At 35.8% G+C, this 15430-nt stretch overlaps 1 protein-coding gene across 47 annotated transcripts in view; it reads right to left on the reverse strand.

Annotated features, from left to right (window-relative positions):
- Nucleotides 1-15430, reverse strand: part of TASOR2 (transcription activation suppressor family member 2) — a 99673-nt gene that overhangs the window by 50888 nt on the left and 33355 nt on the right. For 18 of the 47 annotated variants that reach the window (XM_070601932.1, XM_070601898.1, XM_070601910.1 and 15 more), the window contains one exon: nt 3584-3717. The exons of 21 other annotated variants lie outside the window; for them this stretch is intronic. Coding sequence is in view for 9 of the 26 variants with exons in the window: in XM_070601898.1 (XP_070457999.1) it covers nt 3584-3717 (134 nt within the window). In the remaining 17 variants the exon portion in view is untranslated. Of the gene's footprint in view, nt 1-3583; nt 3718-11181; nt 11259-15430 lie in introns of those variants that run through there. 8 more of the 47 variants (XR_011535162.1, XM_070601905.1, XM_070601903.1 and 5 more) reach the window with 1 other exon arrangement.

A 15430-nucleotide genomic window follows, 5' to 3' on the forward strand; every position in this document is an offset into this window, starting at 1 on the left:
TTTGAAAGTGCTTTTTTAAAACCGTACCCATGAGCTATCCCAGATTCTGATATGCCCATGCCATGAGAGGTATCTTTCCTAAATGAGAATTAGTAACTCGATCCAGTTAAGTCTTGTGATTGAGCCTTTGTGCCTTTTGATTTTACAAATCTTCACTTTAGTAAGAACTGAGCCTAATGAGTTCTCATAACACTTAACCATTTGATTTGTTTACTCCCTTCTGTTTGTATCCTCTCTATTCTCTTTAACAAGATTGAGGGGGGAGATACAAACTGATTACTTACTAATAGTAAAGAGAATGGAATAATTTAAATAGCACTAGAAGTTTTGATCATATAAATATAAATACGTAAAAATAAGTATAAATAAGTACATTAATATGGCTTCCTACTTTTAACAGACCTCTGCCAATTACATTAAAGTTCAAAAGTTAAAGAAAAAGAAACCATCTTAATTAAAATTAACTTAAGAACAACAGATTAAAAAAAATGACTATCACACAAATGAAAACAAACATTTCAGTAAAATTAATTTGGACTAAAAGTGTCCTAACACTTCAACTATCAAAGTAATTTAAAAATGCTTTAACAAATAAAACTTAGTACTATCAAAAATGAAAGATTACAAATAGCAAGGAAGGAAAGAGGACGAAACATACAAGAGTATTCTGAAGTTGGTACATCTGGATCTATATAGATTCTGTTTCACTTTTACGCAGTTTCACTTTCTCCTTCACAATCAGTATACTAGTGCTATAAAAAACAAGGATATTCTAAAGAGATTCAAATTGCAAAACACCAGTGATGATAATTAAAATTATAGCTTTCTTTAGCTGCATTATTCAAAACAAACTGTGAAGGCTATGCGCCTGCAAATTCATCTTACAAATAATCTGTATTGCTAGCTCAAATACAAATCAGTACTCCTTTAAATATTATAATTTGGGAAACCTTGTATTTAATATTTTTAGAGAGGTAATATAATATTAAAAAATCTAAGTATACTCTGCAGCGCAGTATTTGAAAAAATGCATTGCTTACAGTGAATGAAAGAAAAGTTGTAACAGCTTTGGAAATGAACATTCTATGATAATCAACTTCTCTAAATTCTGTAAGATGTTAAAAGTTAGGCACAGATTTTAAGTTTCAAAACTAGTGAATACTGCATCTACCCCCATTTCTTAATTTTATTTTTAATTTTTTTTGCTGAGGAAGATTGGCCCTGAGCTAACACCTGTGCAGCCTCTATTTTATATGTGGGACACCTGCCGCAGCATGGCTTGATAAGTGATGCATAGGTCCTTGCCCAGGACCCAAACCTGTGAACCATGCTAAAGCAGAGCACGCAAACTTAACCACTACGCCACTGGGCCGGCCCTACACACATCCCCATTTCTGAGTGTCAATGTAAAACAACAAACTGAAAACTGTGAGAAATAGTGCAATTAAAAAGAAATAAAACCTATCTAACACAGTGTTTCCCAAATACATGTGGTCACAGAACACTTTATTTACACCAGTGCGGGGAATCCTGTCCCCAATACAGCTATGAATAAAGGTAATGATTTAAAATAAACAAAGAGGAACAAGCAGGAAATGAATTATCTTGTACTTATACATTTTTATTTCTAAAACTATTTATTTATGGTTAAAAATGCTTCCCCTCTAGGTCAGCATTCTCCAAATGGCAATATATTTATAAAAGTAATCATTTTACGAGGAGAGGAAGGAAAAAGCATGTCAAAAGTTGTTAGAAAACTATAGTAAACCTTGACTCTTTCATGATTTTATAATAAATGACCTCAATTATACTCTCAGAAAGCACAAGTTTCCTGCTCTATAAATACGGAGATAGACGAGAACTTTACAGAGAAATTATTTGGCATTGTCTCTTCTTATACAATGTACTTTCATTTAAGAGTCTACCTAGGGTACGAAACAATGTGAGCACTAAATAAATGGATGGCCTCATTTTTGCTGAGCAATACACATGCTTTATTTAAAAAGTGAAAGTTAACAGACTATTAAGAGGAGGCTATTTCACAAAGAAACCTAGGACATCTAAGAAGATAACTTGAAAAGTACCTATCTATAAAGTGTAAAGAGTGTCCCTAGGGCTTAAGAGAGCACAGGGAGAAAACTTAAGTCCAATCACAATGGCTCTGGAAACCGAGTTAATATTCTTTCCTGTAGCACCTGGCTTTGGGCACACTTCTCTATTTATGGATTCAATCTTAAAAGCTCAGTTGAGCTTGACACAAGTTGGATTCTGCTCAAATTGCCCTGCATTAATCTCCCTTTCTCTCAAAATCCATTACAGAGATACTGAGTTGGTTTGGGACAGTTTTTTCTCTTTTTAACTTTTAATAGGAAGGTTTAGAAAATTATAAACCAATTTCTGATGCTATACCACAGGTATCTGTTTTCCATTCTTATAAGCATCTGGTTTGAAAGTAAATAATCAGATGCACTAATGCCAACAGCTTAGGTGTCACACTAATTCTCACAAAAACTAGCCACTTCTACATCTCCCCAGGACTTTCATGACCCAATCTCCTGTTTGTGAATTAAGTGCTAGCACCCATCAAAGACAGAAAGACTCAGAACCCAACATTTGCCATGAAAGACCCTTATTAGTGTTCCCTATAGACTGACTGCAACCTACATCCGTCAATATGATTGATGCCTGTATACTTTATGTAGTCTAAGTAGGCCATTTGACAGTTGTTGAAAGAACAGCCTATTCTTTAACCTAATCCTTAAAATATATTACCTTTACTTTTAAGAAATGAAAGGACTGCCACTGTAAGTTAAATATAACTTTTTTAGAGTATAATTTGGCAGGACCTAACAAAAACATAAATGTGTATAACTGAATAACCATTCCATTTCTGGGAATCTATTCCTCAGAAACACCAGCATAAGTGCACAGGATATATGTACAAGGGTGTTCCATGTACCAGCATCTATAACAGCAAATACACTGGAAACGACCTCAATTGCCATCAATAGGGAAACACTTGCAACCATTAAATAAAGTAAATTTGTATATTGGCATAAAAAGATATCTATTATATACTACTGAGTAAATAACTTGCATTATATAATGTCATTTTGGTAAAAAATTATGTATTTGAAAGTGTACAAAAAAGATCTAGAAAAATGGGAAACCAAATTGCTAACAGTGTTTAAACTAATGGTTCTTGAGATTGGGGAGTGGATAAAAGGGAATCATGCTTTTTACCTTAGATATATTACTATAATTCAGGTTTTTCTTACATAAGCATGTATTACTTCCATTTAAAATATCTCAATTCAAAATCAAGTAAAATGAATAACTTCAAAGAAATACAAATAGAGGAATGTGACAATCTCCCTTGAACAAATACCTTTTCTGATATAATTTGAAAACAATCACCTAACAATTCTGGACCAATGATTATATGAAATTTGTAGCTATTGGAAATTATATATATATTTTAAAGTCCTGTCATTTTACATGCTCTAAATTAGAATTTTAAAAATTGTACTGTTTTACTTTGGAATCATTAGTAATAATTTATAGCATTTAGTTTAATACCCACTCTGTTCTGATATGAACCCTGTCTTGGTCTTCTCTAAGAGAAAATGTAGCTGGGAGGGTGGTCTTAATTCAGTTTCACCAAGTATACCCCCAGAACTCTTGACATAGTCCTGTTCTCTGTTAATGTCATAAACGCTAAAATGAAAAAAGAAAAAATTAAATCATAAAGTGAATAGTTCTGTTTATGGCATATCTACTATATAAACAAACTCAAATGTTTACCCAGCATCTAATTTGCATTAGGTACAATTCTGTAATGCTCATCTCCTCTGACAAGCCTCCAGAGCTAAGGGCTAAATTTGCTCTATAAGCAGTAACACACATAAAATGAAATGTTTTTACCCAAAATTCTTTAAGTTCTAAAGAAAATTTTATTTATAGAAATAAATTATGCTTATAGGAATCACTTTTGCCTCACTGAAAAAAAATCCTTCAAAATGAAGAGTAGAGATTATAGAACCATATCCACATTCTACTGGTTGGAAATCAAATCAAGTAGAACACAATTAAATAAAATCTCTCCCCACTCCTAAATTAGTAGTATATGATTCATCCATTAAACAAAACTATTAGTGGTGACTATGATGTATCCAGTACTATCCTATACCCTGCATTTATCAAGACAAATGTTTCTATGATGAAAGCTTTTAGACTAGAAAAGGAAGACAAACCTGTAAAGAAATCAGTACCATAAATGTGTAGGAGAATCTAGAACATGATATATAGTACGTACAAACAACCAATTTCATTGAGATGGGATATGTCAAGAAAGGTTTCATAGAAACACTCATACTTGAAATCTGAGTAGGTATTCAAATGATAAGGAATCCAAAAAAGGGCACTAGTGTGTATGTTTTCCAGCCAACAGAAATAGTAGGAACTAATGCAGAGTTAGAAGCACAATAGATGTAAGGTACTGCAAGTAGTTTATTATTTGAGGAATTAAACGTGCTTCACAAAAAAATAGCACATATAGTTTTATAATAGTACACCTTTTTCCAAAAAGGATTCGAGGCAGAATTGTGTGGATATATGCAAGATTCTTTACAAAAAGCAGCAATACTGACCATATTCATTCACTGAGCAAATAGGTTATCTATGTCAAGAGGGGAGAATTAAATTGGGAAATCATGAGACTGCGATTCTAATGCAGGCCTACCAATAACTTGTTCTGAGACCTTAGTGGGATGATGATGTTGACTGTCTTCCCAATAATCATGCCCCTTTTTCTTCCCTCCCCCAAACCACCATTTTATTCAGGTATTGGGTGATCTCAGGCTTCAGGAGAGGCTTGGGACTGGGTGAACCTTGTGTGTGACTCAATTATTCTAAGTTCATTATGGTAATTCTACTCTCTTTGGTTTGTGACTGTTTAGTGATAAACATGTGACTCAATTCTGGCCAATGAGATTTGAATGGTCATCTACAGAGAGAATTCTGGGAAAGTTTTCTTACAAAAGGACAGGAGATAAAAGATGCATTCTCCCTGCCTCCATCTTCTTCTAGCCTTGGGGTATTGTCTGAAGCTGTGTTTGTTGCCTCGAACTCCCTGCAACCTAGATGGGATTGACCACCCTGCATTATACTGAGGATAGAACAAAACAGAAAGAATCCAGATCCTTAATTAAGTCCTTGAACTATTGAATAAACTAACCTGGAGCTGTCCTGCTTCTGGATTTTCTGTTACGTGAAATAATAAATGTTCTTTATTGTTTAAACCACTTTTATTGGCAGCCGAAAGCACACTAACAAGGATTTTGTTATTCCCTCTAAGGCCTCATTTGGCTGTAATTATCTTTCTAGGCTCCTTTCAGTTCTGACACTGTGACTCTACAAACTGTCTCACTACAGGACTATTACGTATGAGGGACTGTACACTGCACTAGATACTTTATCAAATCCCTTTTTTATTTTTTTGCCATGTATGGAGACATTTATCCTAGTAAGTATTTATTAGCACAGATGCACAAAAGTTTATATATATATATATATATATATATATATATAAGGTAGTTAGAAATAGCTTTACAAAGTTAAAATATAAGATATTTAAAGCCTTTGACTGCTTGATTTCCACCTACTCAATAAATTTTATCTCCCTCCCAGGCACAAGGGCAAAATACCCTTGACTCAGATCACTCTTCACGTAACTTCCCTCTTTAGTTATATATAGTCTGATTTTCACACCCCTCCCCGACTCGTGCCTAACTTTCCCTCATATTTAAAGCCTAGTCCAAGATCGAGCTTCTCTGATGTCTCAAGATTTTTCCAGCTCACATTTATCATTCTTCACTGAGTGTTCCACAGGTGTTTATCATAGTCCTGTTATATGTATAGCTCTGCACTGGAGCTGGGATTATAAGAGAAAACTGAAGACCAGGTGCCTACCTACAAGAGTAGTCTTTAACATTTAAGTCATAATTTCAGACTTATGTAGGAAACAACTGTGTTCAAGACAATGTCCTCTTCAAACTGAAGGGAGTGAGTGGGACAAGTGATGAAGGGCATGGACTTTGGAATCAAAAGGTCTTGGCAAGACAAGATTTTTGAACCAAGGTCTTTCTAGCCTTGTGAGTCTGAGAAAGCTACTTAATTTTTCTTCCCCTTGTCTTTAAAAATAAATTTCAACAAAGAATATACACTAAATAAAAAGCCAAATACCACTAGCCTTATCAGTTGCTGCTCCCACCCTCCCAAGGAGCCCCTATTTCCATTCCTCTTAGGCGACCATTTTCAACTTCAGCTATATCTTCTGGTGTAACTCCATGTTTCTAAATAAAATACCCGTACAAACCTTAGAGATTCCTTTAATGAAACCAACCTCCCTCCCAAACACACATATTAAAAAAAAAAACACTTCTCCTTCCCATCCTCTCATAGTTATGTCACTATTTTTGTTATATCAGTATTCAATGTTTCATTAAATTGTATGCATTAATCACAGCTGAGCCACGCTGGGTAGTCAATTTCCTTTCTTATATCATGTTTTGTTTTTCTGAATTTCAAACTGCCTCTGCTTAATTTTCAGTTACTAATCATTATTTCAGCCTAAAATTCTCCTAGAGAACTAGAAATCCCCTCTGACTAGATATACCAAGTGTTTTTGGAGACATCCTTCGTGGTCCAGCTTCAGTCTGGACTTGTACTAATACTATTGCCTAGTTTTGTGACCTTGCTTGGAGGATGTTGAGACAACATTGATCTATAGATGTTCAACATAATCCCAGTTTGCAGAAACTGATGACCTTATTCTAAAACTTATATAGGAAATCAAAGGATTTAGAACAGCCAAAACAATTTTAGAAAAGAAGAACAAAGTTGAAGGACTCACCACCTTATTTCAAGAATTACTACAAAGCCAAAGTAGTCAAGATTATGTGTTGATGTAAAGATAATACATAGAGTTCAACAGACTTCAGATACTGATTTTCAGCGACAGTGCCAACATAATTCATTAGAGAAAGAACATCTTCACCACAAATGATGCAATAACAACCAAAACGGAAAAAAATCCATGAACTACAAACCCCTACCTCAAACCATAAAATTCAACTGGAGATGAATCATAGACCTAAACATTAAAGCTAAAACTATACCATTTCCAGAAAAAGATCATAGAAAAAATACCTTCTTGACCATGGGGCATGAAAAGATTTCTTAGGGCACAAAAATCATTTACCATAAAAGAAAAATGGACACACTGGACCATGAAAATTAATACTTTCTGATCTTCAAAAGACATCATTAAGAAGTTGAAAGTATTTGCAGAGAACTTGTATCCAGAATTTATAAAGAACTTAGGGGCCAGCCCAGTGGTGTAGTGGTTAAGTTTGCATGCTCTGCTTTGGTGGGCTAGGGTTCACAGGTTCGAATCCCAGATGGGGACCCAGCACTACTTGTCAAACCACACTGTGGAGGCATCCCACATAAAGTAGAGGAAGACTGGTACAGATGTTCGCTCAGGGCCAATCTTCCTTATTAAAAAAAAGGGACTTAGACACACTTACAAAAGACATACTAATAGCAAGTAAGTACATATGAACGTTATCAACATTATTAGTCACCAGGGAAGTGGTAATTAAAACCACAATAAAATACTACTCACCGACTAGAACGGCTAAAATTAAAAAGACAGAAACTACTAAGTGCTAGCAAGGATGAGGAACAACTGAAACTGCCATATATTCCTGGTAGGAATACAAAGCTGTATAGCTAATTGGGAAAATAGTTTTGTCAGTTTCTTATAAAGTTAAACACATACTTACTTATATGACCCAGCAATTCTATTCCAAGATATCTACCCAAGAGAAATGAAACATTTGTCCACAAAAATATTTGTACATGAATGTTGAGGGCAGCATTATTCACAGCAGGCTAAAACTGGAAATAACCTAAATGTTCATCAACAAGTGAATGGATAAACAAACCATGGTTTATTCATACAATATACTACTACTCAGCAATAAAAAAGAAAAACTGCTGATATATGCTTGAATCTCAAGAAAATTAAACTGGGCAAAAGAAGTCAGATATAAAAGAGTACATGCTGCAGGATTCCATACATATGAAGTTCCAGAATTGGCAAAACTAATCTATAGTTATAAAAATCATCAGTGGTTGCTTGGGATAGGGGGTAGGAATAGGAAAATTGATTACAAGTGAAGTAGGCACAAGGAAACTTTCTGGGGTGATAGAAATATCCTGTACTTTTATTGGTGTGGTGGTTACAGGGTGCATGCATTCACCAAAATTAATTGAACTATATGCTTAAAATGTGTTCAGTACTAAATACTGATATTGTACAGAACACAATCTCTGACCAAAACGTAGTAAAATTACACTAAAGTGATCATACAAAGTTAATCTCAAGAGGCCCATGTTTGGAAATAAAGAAAAAAAACTCTTTACTTATAAATAATTCATAAGTTAAAGAATATATTACAATAAGGTTTAAAAGGGTTTGAACTGAATGGCAACAAAAACACCATCTATCTAAACTTAGACAAATCTAAAATACCTACAGGGAAACCATTAGTTTGAAATGTACATATAAGAAAAGAAAAACACTTGAAAATATATGAACTAAAGAGTCAATTCAAGACCTTAGAAAACAGAGAAACAGTAAATTCAAAGTAAATAAGGGAAGGCAATAAATAATAAAGATCAGAAATTAATCAAACGAAGAAAAAAGAAAGAGTAGAAAAAAAGATTAGTTCTTTGAAAAAACTGATATATTCTCCAATCTAATTTAAAAAAAGGGCAAATAGCATTGGGAATAGAAAGGGTTGCGATTTATAGATACTACAAAACATGAAAGAATAAAAGAAACAATTTTATGACAAAAATTGAAATTATAAATAAAACGGGAGAATTTCCTAGAAATAAAATGTATCAAAGCCTACTTAAAATAGAAAACCAGAATATACCTATAACTGTTAAATAACTGATACAGTTGTTTAGTTGTTACAGGTATACCAATGTCAGGCCCAGGATTTTTCCACTTAAAAGTTTTTCTAAAGAACAGAAAACAGGAAAATCATCTCAAATTATTTATAAGGCTAGTATAACCTTGATAGAGAAACCAGACGAGGGCAGTTATAAAAGAAACTTTTCAGGCAATAACACCAATGGAGATAGATGCATAGATGAGAAAAAACATGAGAAAACCTAAACTAGCTATATATATAAATCACAAAGTTTATTTATAACATGATCAAGTAAGGCTTACGGCCAGGAACTTAAGGAAGTGTTAATATTACAAAATCTATTTAGGTAATTCACCACACTAAGAGATTAAAAAAAAAACATGACCTGGTAGACACAAAAAAAGTACTTCATAAAACTCAACAGTCACTTGTAAATAAAAAGAACAATTTGTAGTAAATTACTTCGAGTGATAAAAGGATATATAGAAAACAGCCTACATATATAATGATGGAACATAAAGAGTACTCCTTTTAAATTTAGGAAGACAATGATTCCTAATGATACCTTGTAATTAATTCTAGGATTTTAGTGGTCAATTTCCTGGCTGAAATTTCCCTTCTCATTTACTGATCACCTTGAGTTTGTCTTCTAGTTGTTTCCTCAAGAAAGGCTCATGTAAAAATCTGAAGCCCCGAACATTCAAAACTTGTCAACAGTCTTTATACCCAAAGGACAAAAAACAAATAAAATTCTTAGCTCATTCTTTCCTCAAGCAGCTTGCATGTGGTTCATCGACTATTTTCTGGTGGTGTTTCTGTTCTGCCACCAATCTGATTTTCTTTTCCTCATGATATGACCTTTTGCCAGTCCAAAATTTTTTACCAGAATATGTCTCAGTGCTGAGCCAGTTTTCTTTGGAACATGATGTATTCTTTCGATAGGCAGATTCAAATCTTTTTTAATTTAAGGAAACACTTTGAATTATACTTTAAGATTATTTGTTTTATAGCACTGTTCTGATTTTCTTCTTTGGGGCTCCAGTTTTGCATATCTCTTCTGGCTGTCTTCTATATCATTATCTCATTACTCACTTAAAAAAAAAATCTTTGTTTTCTTTTACTCACTTTTCTTATGTCTATCTTTAGGGTTTTTTTGGCTTTAAAATTGTGGTAAACTACACACATCATAAAATTTCATATCTATCTCTACGTCCTTTGCCATGGTGCTTAGTCTCCCATGTCTACCACATAATTTACTCCGTGTTTCTGAAATGATTTAATCTTTTTCTTTCATTTCTTTGCTGTTCAGCTAGTTCCCATTTCATATCCTCCTGCTTTCCAGCTGTCTCTTCCTTGAATTCTTATATTTCTGCTTTGTGATCTTTCTTCATATCTTTCATGCTTCATTAATTCTTATTTTTAATACAACTTTATTGAGATATAATTCACACAGCATACAATCCACTCATTTAAAGTGTACAATTCAATGGCTTTTAGCATATTCAGAGTTGTGTAACCATCACCACTGTCAATTTTAGAACATTTCCACTACCCGAAAAGAAACACTGTACTTCTTAGCCATCCACCTCACCCCTCATTTTTCCCCAGCCCCAGGCCTAGGGAACCATTAACTTACTTTCTGTCTCTATAGATTTGCCTATACTAGATCATTTCATATAAATGGAATCATACAACGTGTGGTCCTTTGTGACTGGCTTCTTAGCATAATGTTTTCAAAGGTCATTCATATTGTAGCATGTACTTCATTCCTTTTAAGGCCAAATAATATTTCATTTTATAGATATACCACATTTCATTTACCCAATCATCATTGGACATTTGGGTTGTTGCCACTTTTGGCTATTATGAATAATTCTGCTATGAACAAGGGTGTACAAGTTTTTGTGCGGACATGTTTTCATTTCTCTTGAGTATATACCAGGGAGAACTGCTGAATCATATGGTAAATCTATGCTTACCCATTTGAGGAACTGCCAGATTATTTTCCAAGTGGCTGAAACATTTTACATTCTCACCAGCAGTGTATGAAAAGTGCTACTTTCTCCACATCATTGCTAACATTTGTTATTATCTGATTATAGCCATCCTAGTGATGTATTATTTATTTATTTTTAAAGTTATATTGGAATTTTAGGTTACATTTTTCACCTACTTGAAGAGGTCAGCGAGCTTTCTCATCAACAGCCAGACACTCAGTATTCTAGAACTTCGAGTCATACAGTCTCTGTCACAAATACTGAACTCTGCCGGTGGAACACAAAAGCAGCCGCAGACAATGTGTAAATGAATGGGAATGACTGTGTTCCAATAAAACTTTACTTAGAAAAATACAGTCACACACGCTTAACTAAGAGGATACATTCTGAGAAATGTGTTGTTAGGCAATTTTGTTGTTGTGCAAATATCACAGATCGTACACAACTAGGCTATATGGTACCACTCTTACGGGATCACTGTCGCATACGTGGTCTGTCCTTAACCAAAATGTTTGTTACTGTAGGTTAGACCACAGGCAGTAGCACGTCCACCGATCTACTTTGTGCCAATATTTTCAGGGTTCCTTTCACAATCTAGTAGTAGTGTGTTAGTAAATTGTGGTTTCCTTTCTCTCTCTCTCTCTCGTCTTTTTTTTCTTATATATTTGTATCAGTTAACAATTGCTTAGCAACAGACTATGCCTAAATTCAGCAGCTTATAACCACAATCATTTACTATTGCTGACACTCTACAGTGTTGGCTGAATTAGGCTCATTTAGGCTGGCGGGGGGCCCCTGATCCACAAGTCTCTCATCTTTCTTCAACCAATGAGCTAGCAGAGGAACATTTTCCTCATGGAAATGGCAGACGTGCAGGAAAAAAAGAAAATCCCATGTCCTTTTAAGATTTACTAGGCCTGAAATTGATATGCTGTCACTTCCACCTGATATCATTGGCCAAAGCAAGTCACACAGCCAAATCCAAAGTCAAGGGGGAGGGACTGCAGAGTCATGGCAGGAATACAAGAAGTAAAGCCCAGAGGTCCATGGTGTAATTGACAGTGGTGAGGATTGTACAACCTTGTGAATATACGAAAAACCAACGTATTGTACCCTTTTAAATGGTGAATTTTATGGCATGTAAATTATAGCTGAATAACAAAAATATTATGTTAAAAGAACAAAAACAAACCAACAAAGAAATGCAATCTACCCCAGTATCACTGTATGGATGCTGGGCATATTCTTTTTATTCATATTTGAATGAGATGAATTATCCTGGACCATTACCGGAAGGTTCAGGGTGTATGAAGGGAACAGAAGAGTTTTCAGGTTTCTCAGCTTAAAGGTTCCCTTCTGTGTTCCTGCATCCAAAGATTGTTTCCGTTTTTTTTTTTTTTTCAGGAAGATTAGCCCTGAGCTAACTGCTGCCGCCAATCCTCCTCTTTTTGCTGAGGAAGACTGGCCCTGAGCTAACATCTGTGCCCATCTTCCTCTACTTTATATGTGGGACGCCTACCACAGCATGGCTTGCCAAGGGGTGCCATGTCGGCACCCAGAATCTGAACCGGCCAACCCCAGGCTGCCGAAGAGCAGAACGTGTGCACTTAACCGCTGCGCCACCGGGCCGGCCCCTAAAGACTGTTTTTTTTTTTTTTTTTTTTTTTCCTTTTTCTCCCCAAAGCCCCCCAGTACATAGTTGTATATTCTTCGTTGTGGATCCTTCTAGTTGTGGCATGTGGGACGCTGCCTCAGCGTGGTCTGATGAGCAGTGCCATGTCCGCGCCCAGGATTCGAACTAACGAAACACTGGGCCACCTGCAGCGGAGCGCGCGAACTTAACCACTCGGCCACGGGGCCAGCCCCGTAAAGACTGTTTTTTAAAATCACATGTGCCTTTGTTGCCACTCTTCTAACTTGCAAGTGTAATCTAGTTCAGGAGTGCCTTTACTTCTTCTCTGAGACCAGTGTCACTAAGAGACACAACTCTTGCTTTCCAAGGTCATACACTCACTTCTAGGAGTATTTTGTTAGCATGTTCAAAGATCTCTGGGTCACCCAGACACTTTCCAATTCCTCTTTCCCTGCTTTCCTTAAGGAAACTGTGTGGCTGTCCCGTGTTAACCCAGTACACAGCTATTCTCTTAGGATGGGGCTCTGTGCTTCTGGGACTGAATGGTTGCTGGAGATTTCTGAGCTATGCCTCCTCTGCACAACTCTACCTTTTCTCACAGAACTGCTGGAATGTCCCATCTCAGCTTCCCAATAGCACTTACATGCAAATTTAGAGTTTACAGGGTTTCTTTTTCTCTTGAATTTGTTCAAAACGTAGTTTGAGAGCACCCCCCCCCCCCCCCCCCCGCCTTCTTCTTTTCAGAAGTAGAGAGATTAGGAACTAATCTGGTCTTGTCCCTTTTGGAAGTGTGCAGCCAGTCTGGTGCTTTTGTATTCTTCTCCTGTTCAGGGCACCAGATAGACCCTTTCAACCTAGAAACTCACATCGTTCAATTCTGGAGTCGTAGATGATAGTTTCCTCCTATCTAGATGAAGGACCTCCCTAATTGGTTCTCTACTATTCTTACCTTCTCATTCTCATTTTCTAATTTTTGTGGCTGTTCTATTTTTTTAGGAGAGTTCTTCACCTTTATTATCCAATCCTTGTATAAAAGTTTTAAAAAAAATTCTGCTGTCACAGAGCTCTTTTCTGTTTTCCAAATAATTTCCCTCTTTTTAAAAACAACCTCTTCTTCTTTCATAGATGTAATATCTTTTCTTTTCTCTCTAAAGATACTATAATTTTCTTCAGTTGATGTTTCTTTTGTTACCCACAGCAAATCTATTTCTACCAAGCCCCTTTCATTTCCTACTTGTTTATTCCTGTTTGGTCTGAGGGTAGAGACTTGCACCACATGGCTGGTGATGCTCGGCTGTGCATTTAAGTGTGAGGCACTTAAAGCTGACTGAAAGTTTGGTGTGTAAACAGTGCTTCTTGACCAGCTGCACTTACTTAGGTGATCTGATGGCGATGCAGCTGTTTAATCAGGTAAACTTCGAAAGTCCCCATCTGTTAAACATTTTGCCATTGGTTGTTAAGATTCCCAAGAAAAGAATCCTTTGATATCTTGTTTAGGGGGAGCATAAGCTTGACTATTTGTTCTGGGAATCACACAGAAAGACGGCTCTAGGGTCATTGTTCAGTATGTTGACTTCATCCTCATTTCCATTTAGGTGCTTCACCCCTACCTCAGCTGTCTCAAGCCTGCCTCATTAACGTCTCCTGCGTGTAAACCTTTGGTCTTCTGTCACGGTAGAAGAGAGGTAGTCGTGCAGAGAAGGGGACCCAGGGCATTAATATTATAAAAATCATCAGTCAACCCTCCTATTTCCTCTCCAGCCTGTATTCCTGCCTTCAAAAGTACTTGGTACCTCCAAATCCAGAGCCTTTCCAGATTCTGTGGTGGGAACTGGCTTGCTTCTTGTTTGGCCCACCTCTCTTCAGCCTTCAGCATTCTCTAAGCCACTAAGTCATTTATTACTTGACCACCTTCTTTCTAGTTTCCGAAATATTGATTTCACCTATCATCTCCTCTCTCACTCTCTTGATCTTTACAGATTTATATCTTTATTCTTTTACTATAATCTTAGTGGGATTTCTAGAGGGTGTATACAATTGGACATGTTAAACTAGAAGTGTCTACTTAATCTAAGTCTTAATTAAAAAATGTGGGGGCCAACCTGGTGGCATAGTGGTTGGGTTCGCTGGTTCGGATCCTGGGTGCAGACCCTCTCACTGCTCATCAAGCCACGCTATGGCGGCATCCCACAGAGAAAAATAAGAAGGACCTACAACTAGCATATACAACTATGTACTGGGGCTTTGGGGAAAAAAATTTAGAAAAAGATAAAGATTGGCAACAGATGTTAGCTCAGGGCCAATCTTCAAAAAATAAAAAGTGAACTATACCAGCCACGATAGTAGCTACTGTTACCATTATTTTTTATTTTAACTTTTGTAATTATGAAGACCTCATTTACTTATGTACTTATGACAGACCTAATTACATATTAAATTTTCAATAAATATGATTAATTTAAAAAGAATTAATTAGCTTTTGGTACACGTACTCAATAACCATTTATTAAAATGCAAAAAAGTAAAATCTAATGTAGATTTTCAATGACATTCTCTCAAAGCACCCTGTTCTTCTCTTTCAGAGTACTTATGATTTATAATTACATATTCATAATTACTTCATTAATGTCTAATCCCTAATAAACCAAGTCCTGCGAGGGCAGGAACCACGTTTGCTTCATTTACCTCTGATTAACCAGCATCAGCCCAATGCCTGGTACACAGTGGGTATTTAGTAAATACATATTTGGTAACTGAATCAAAGAAGAAATAATACTTATGCTATTTAATCT

The sequence above is a fragment of the Equus przewalskii genome, chromosome 30, assembly GCF_037783145.1.
Source record: "Equus przewalskii isolate Varuska chromosome 30, EquPr2, whole genome shotgun sequence".
Lineage (NCBI taxonomy): Eukaryota > Metazoa > Chordata > Mammalia > Perissodactyla > Equidae > Equus > Equus przewalskii.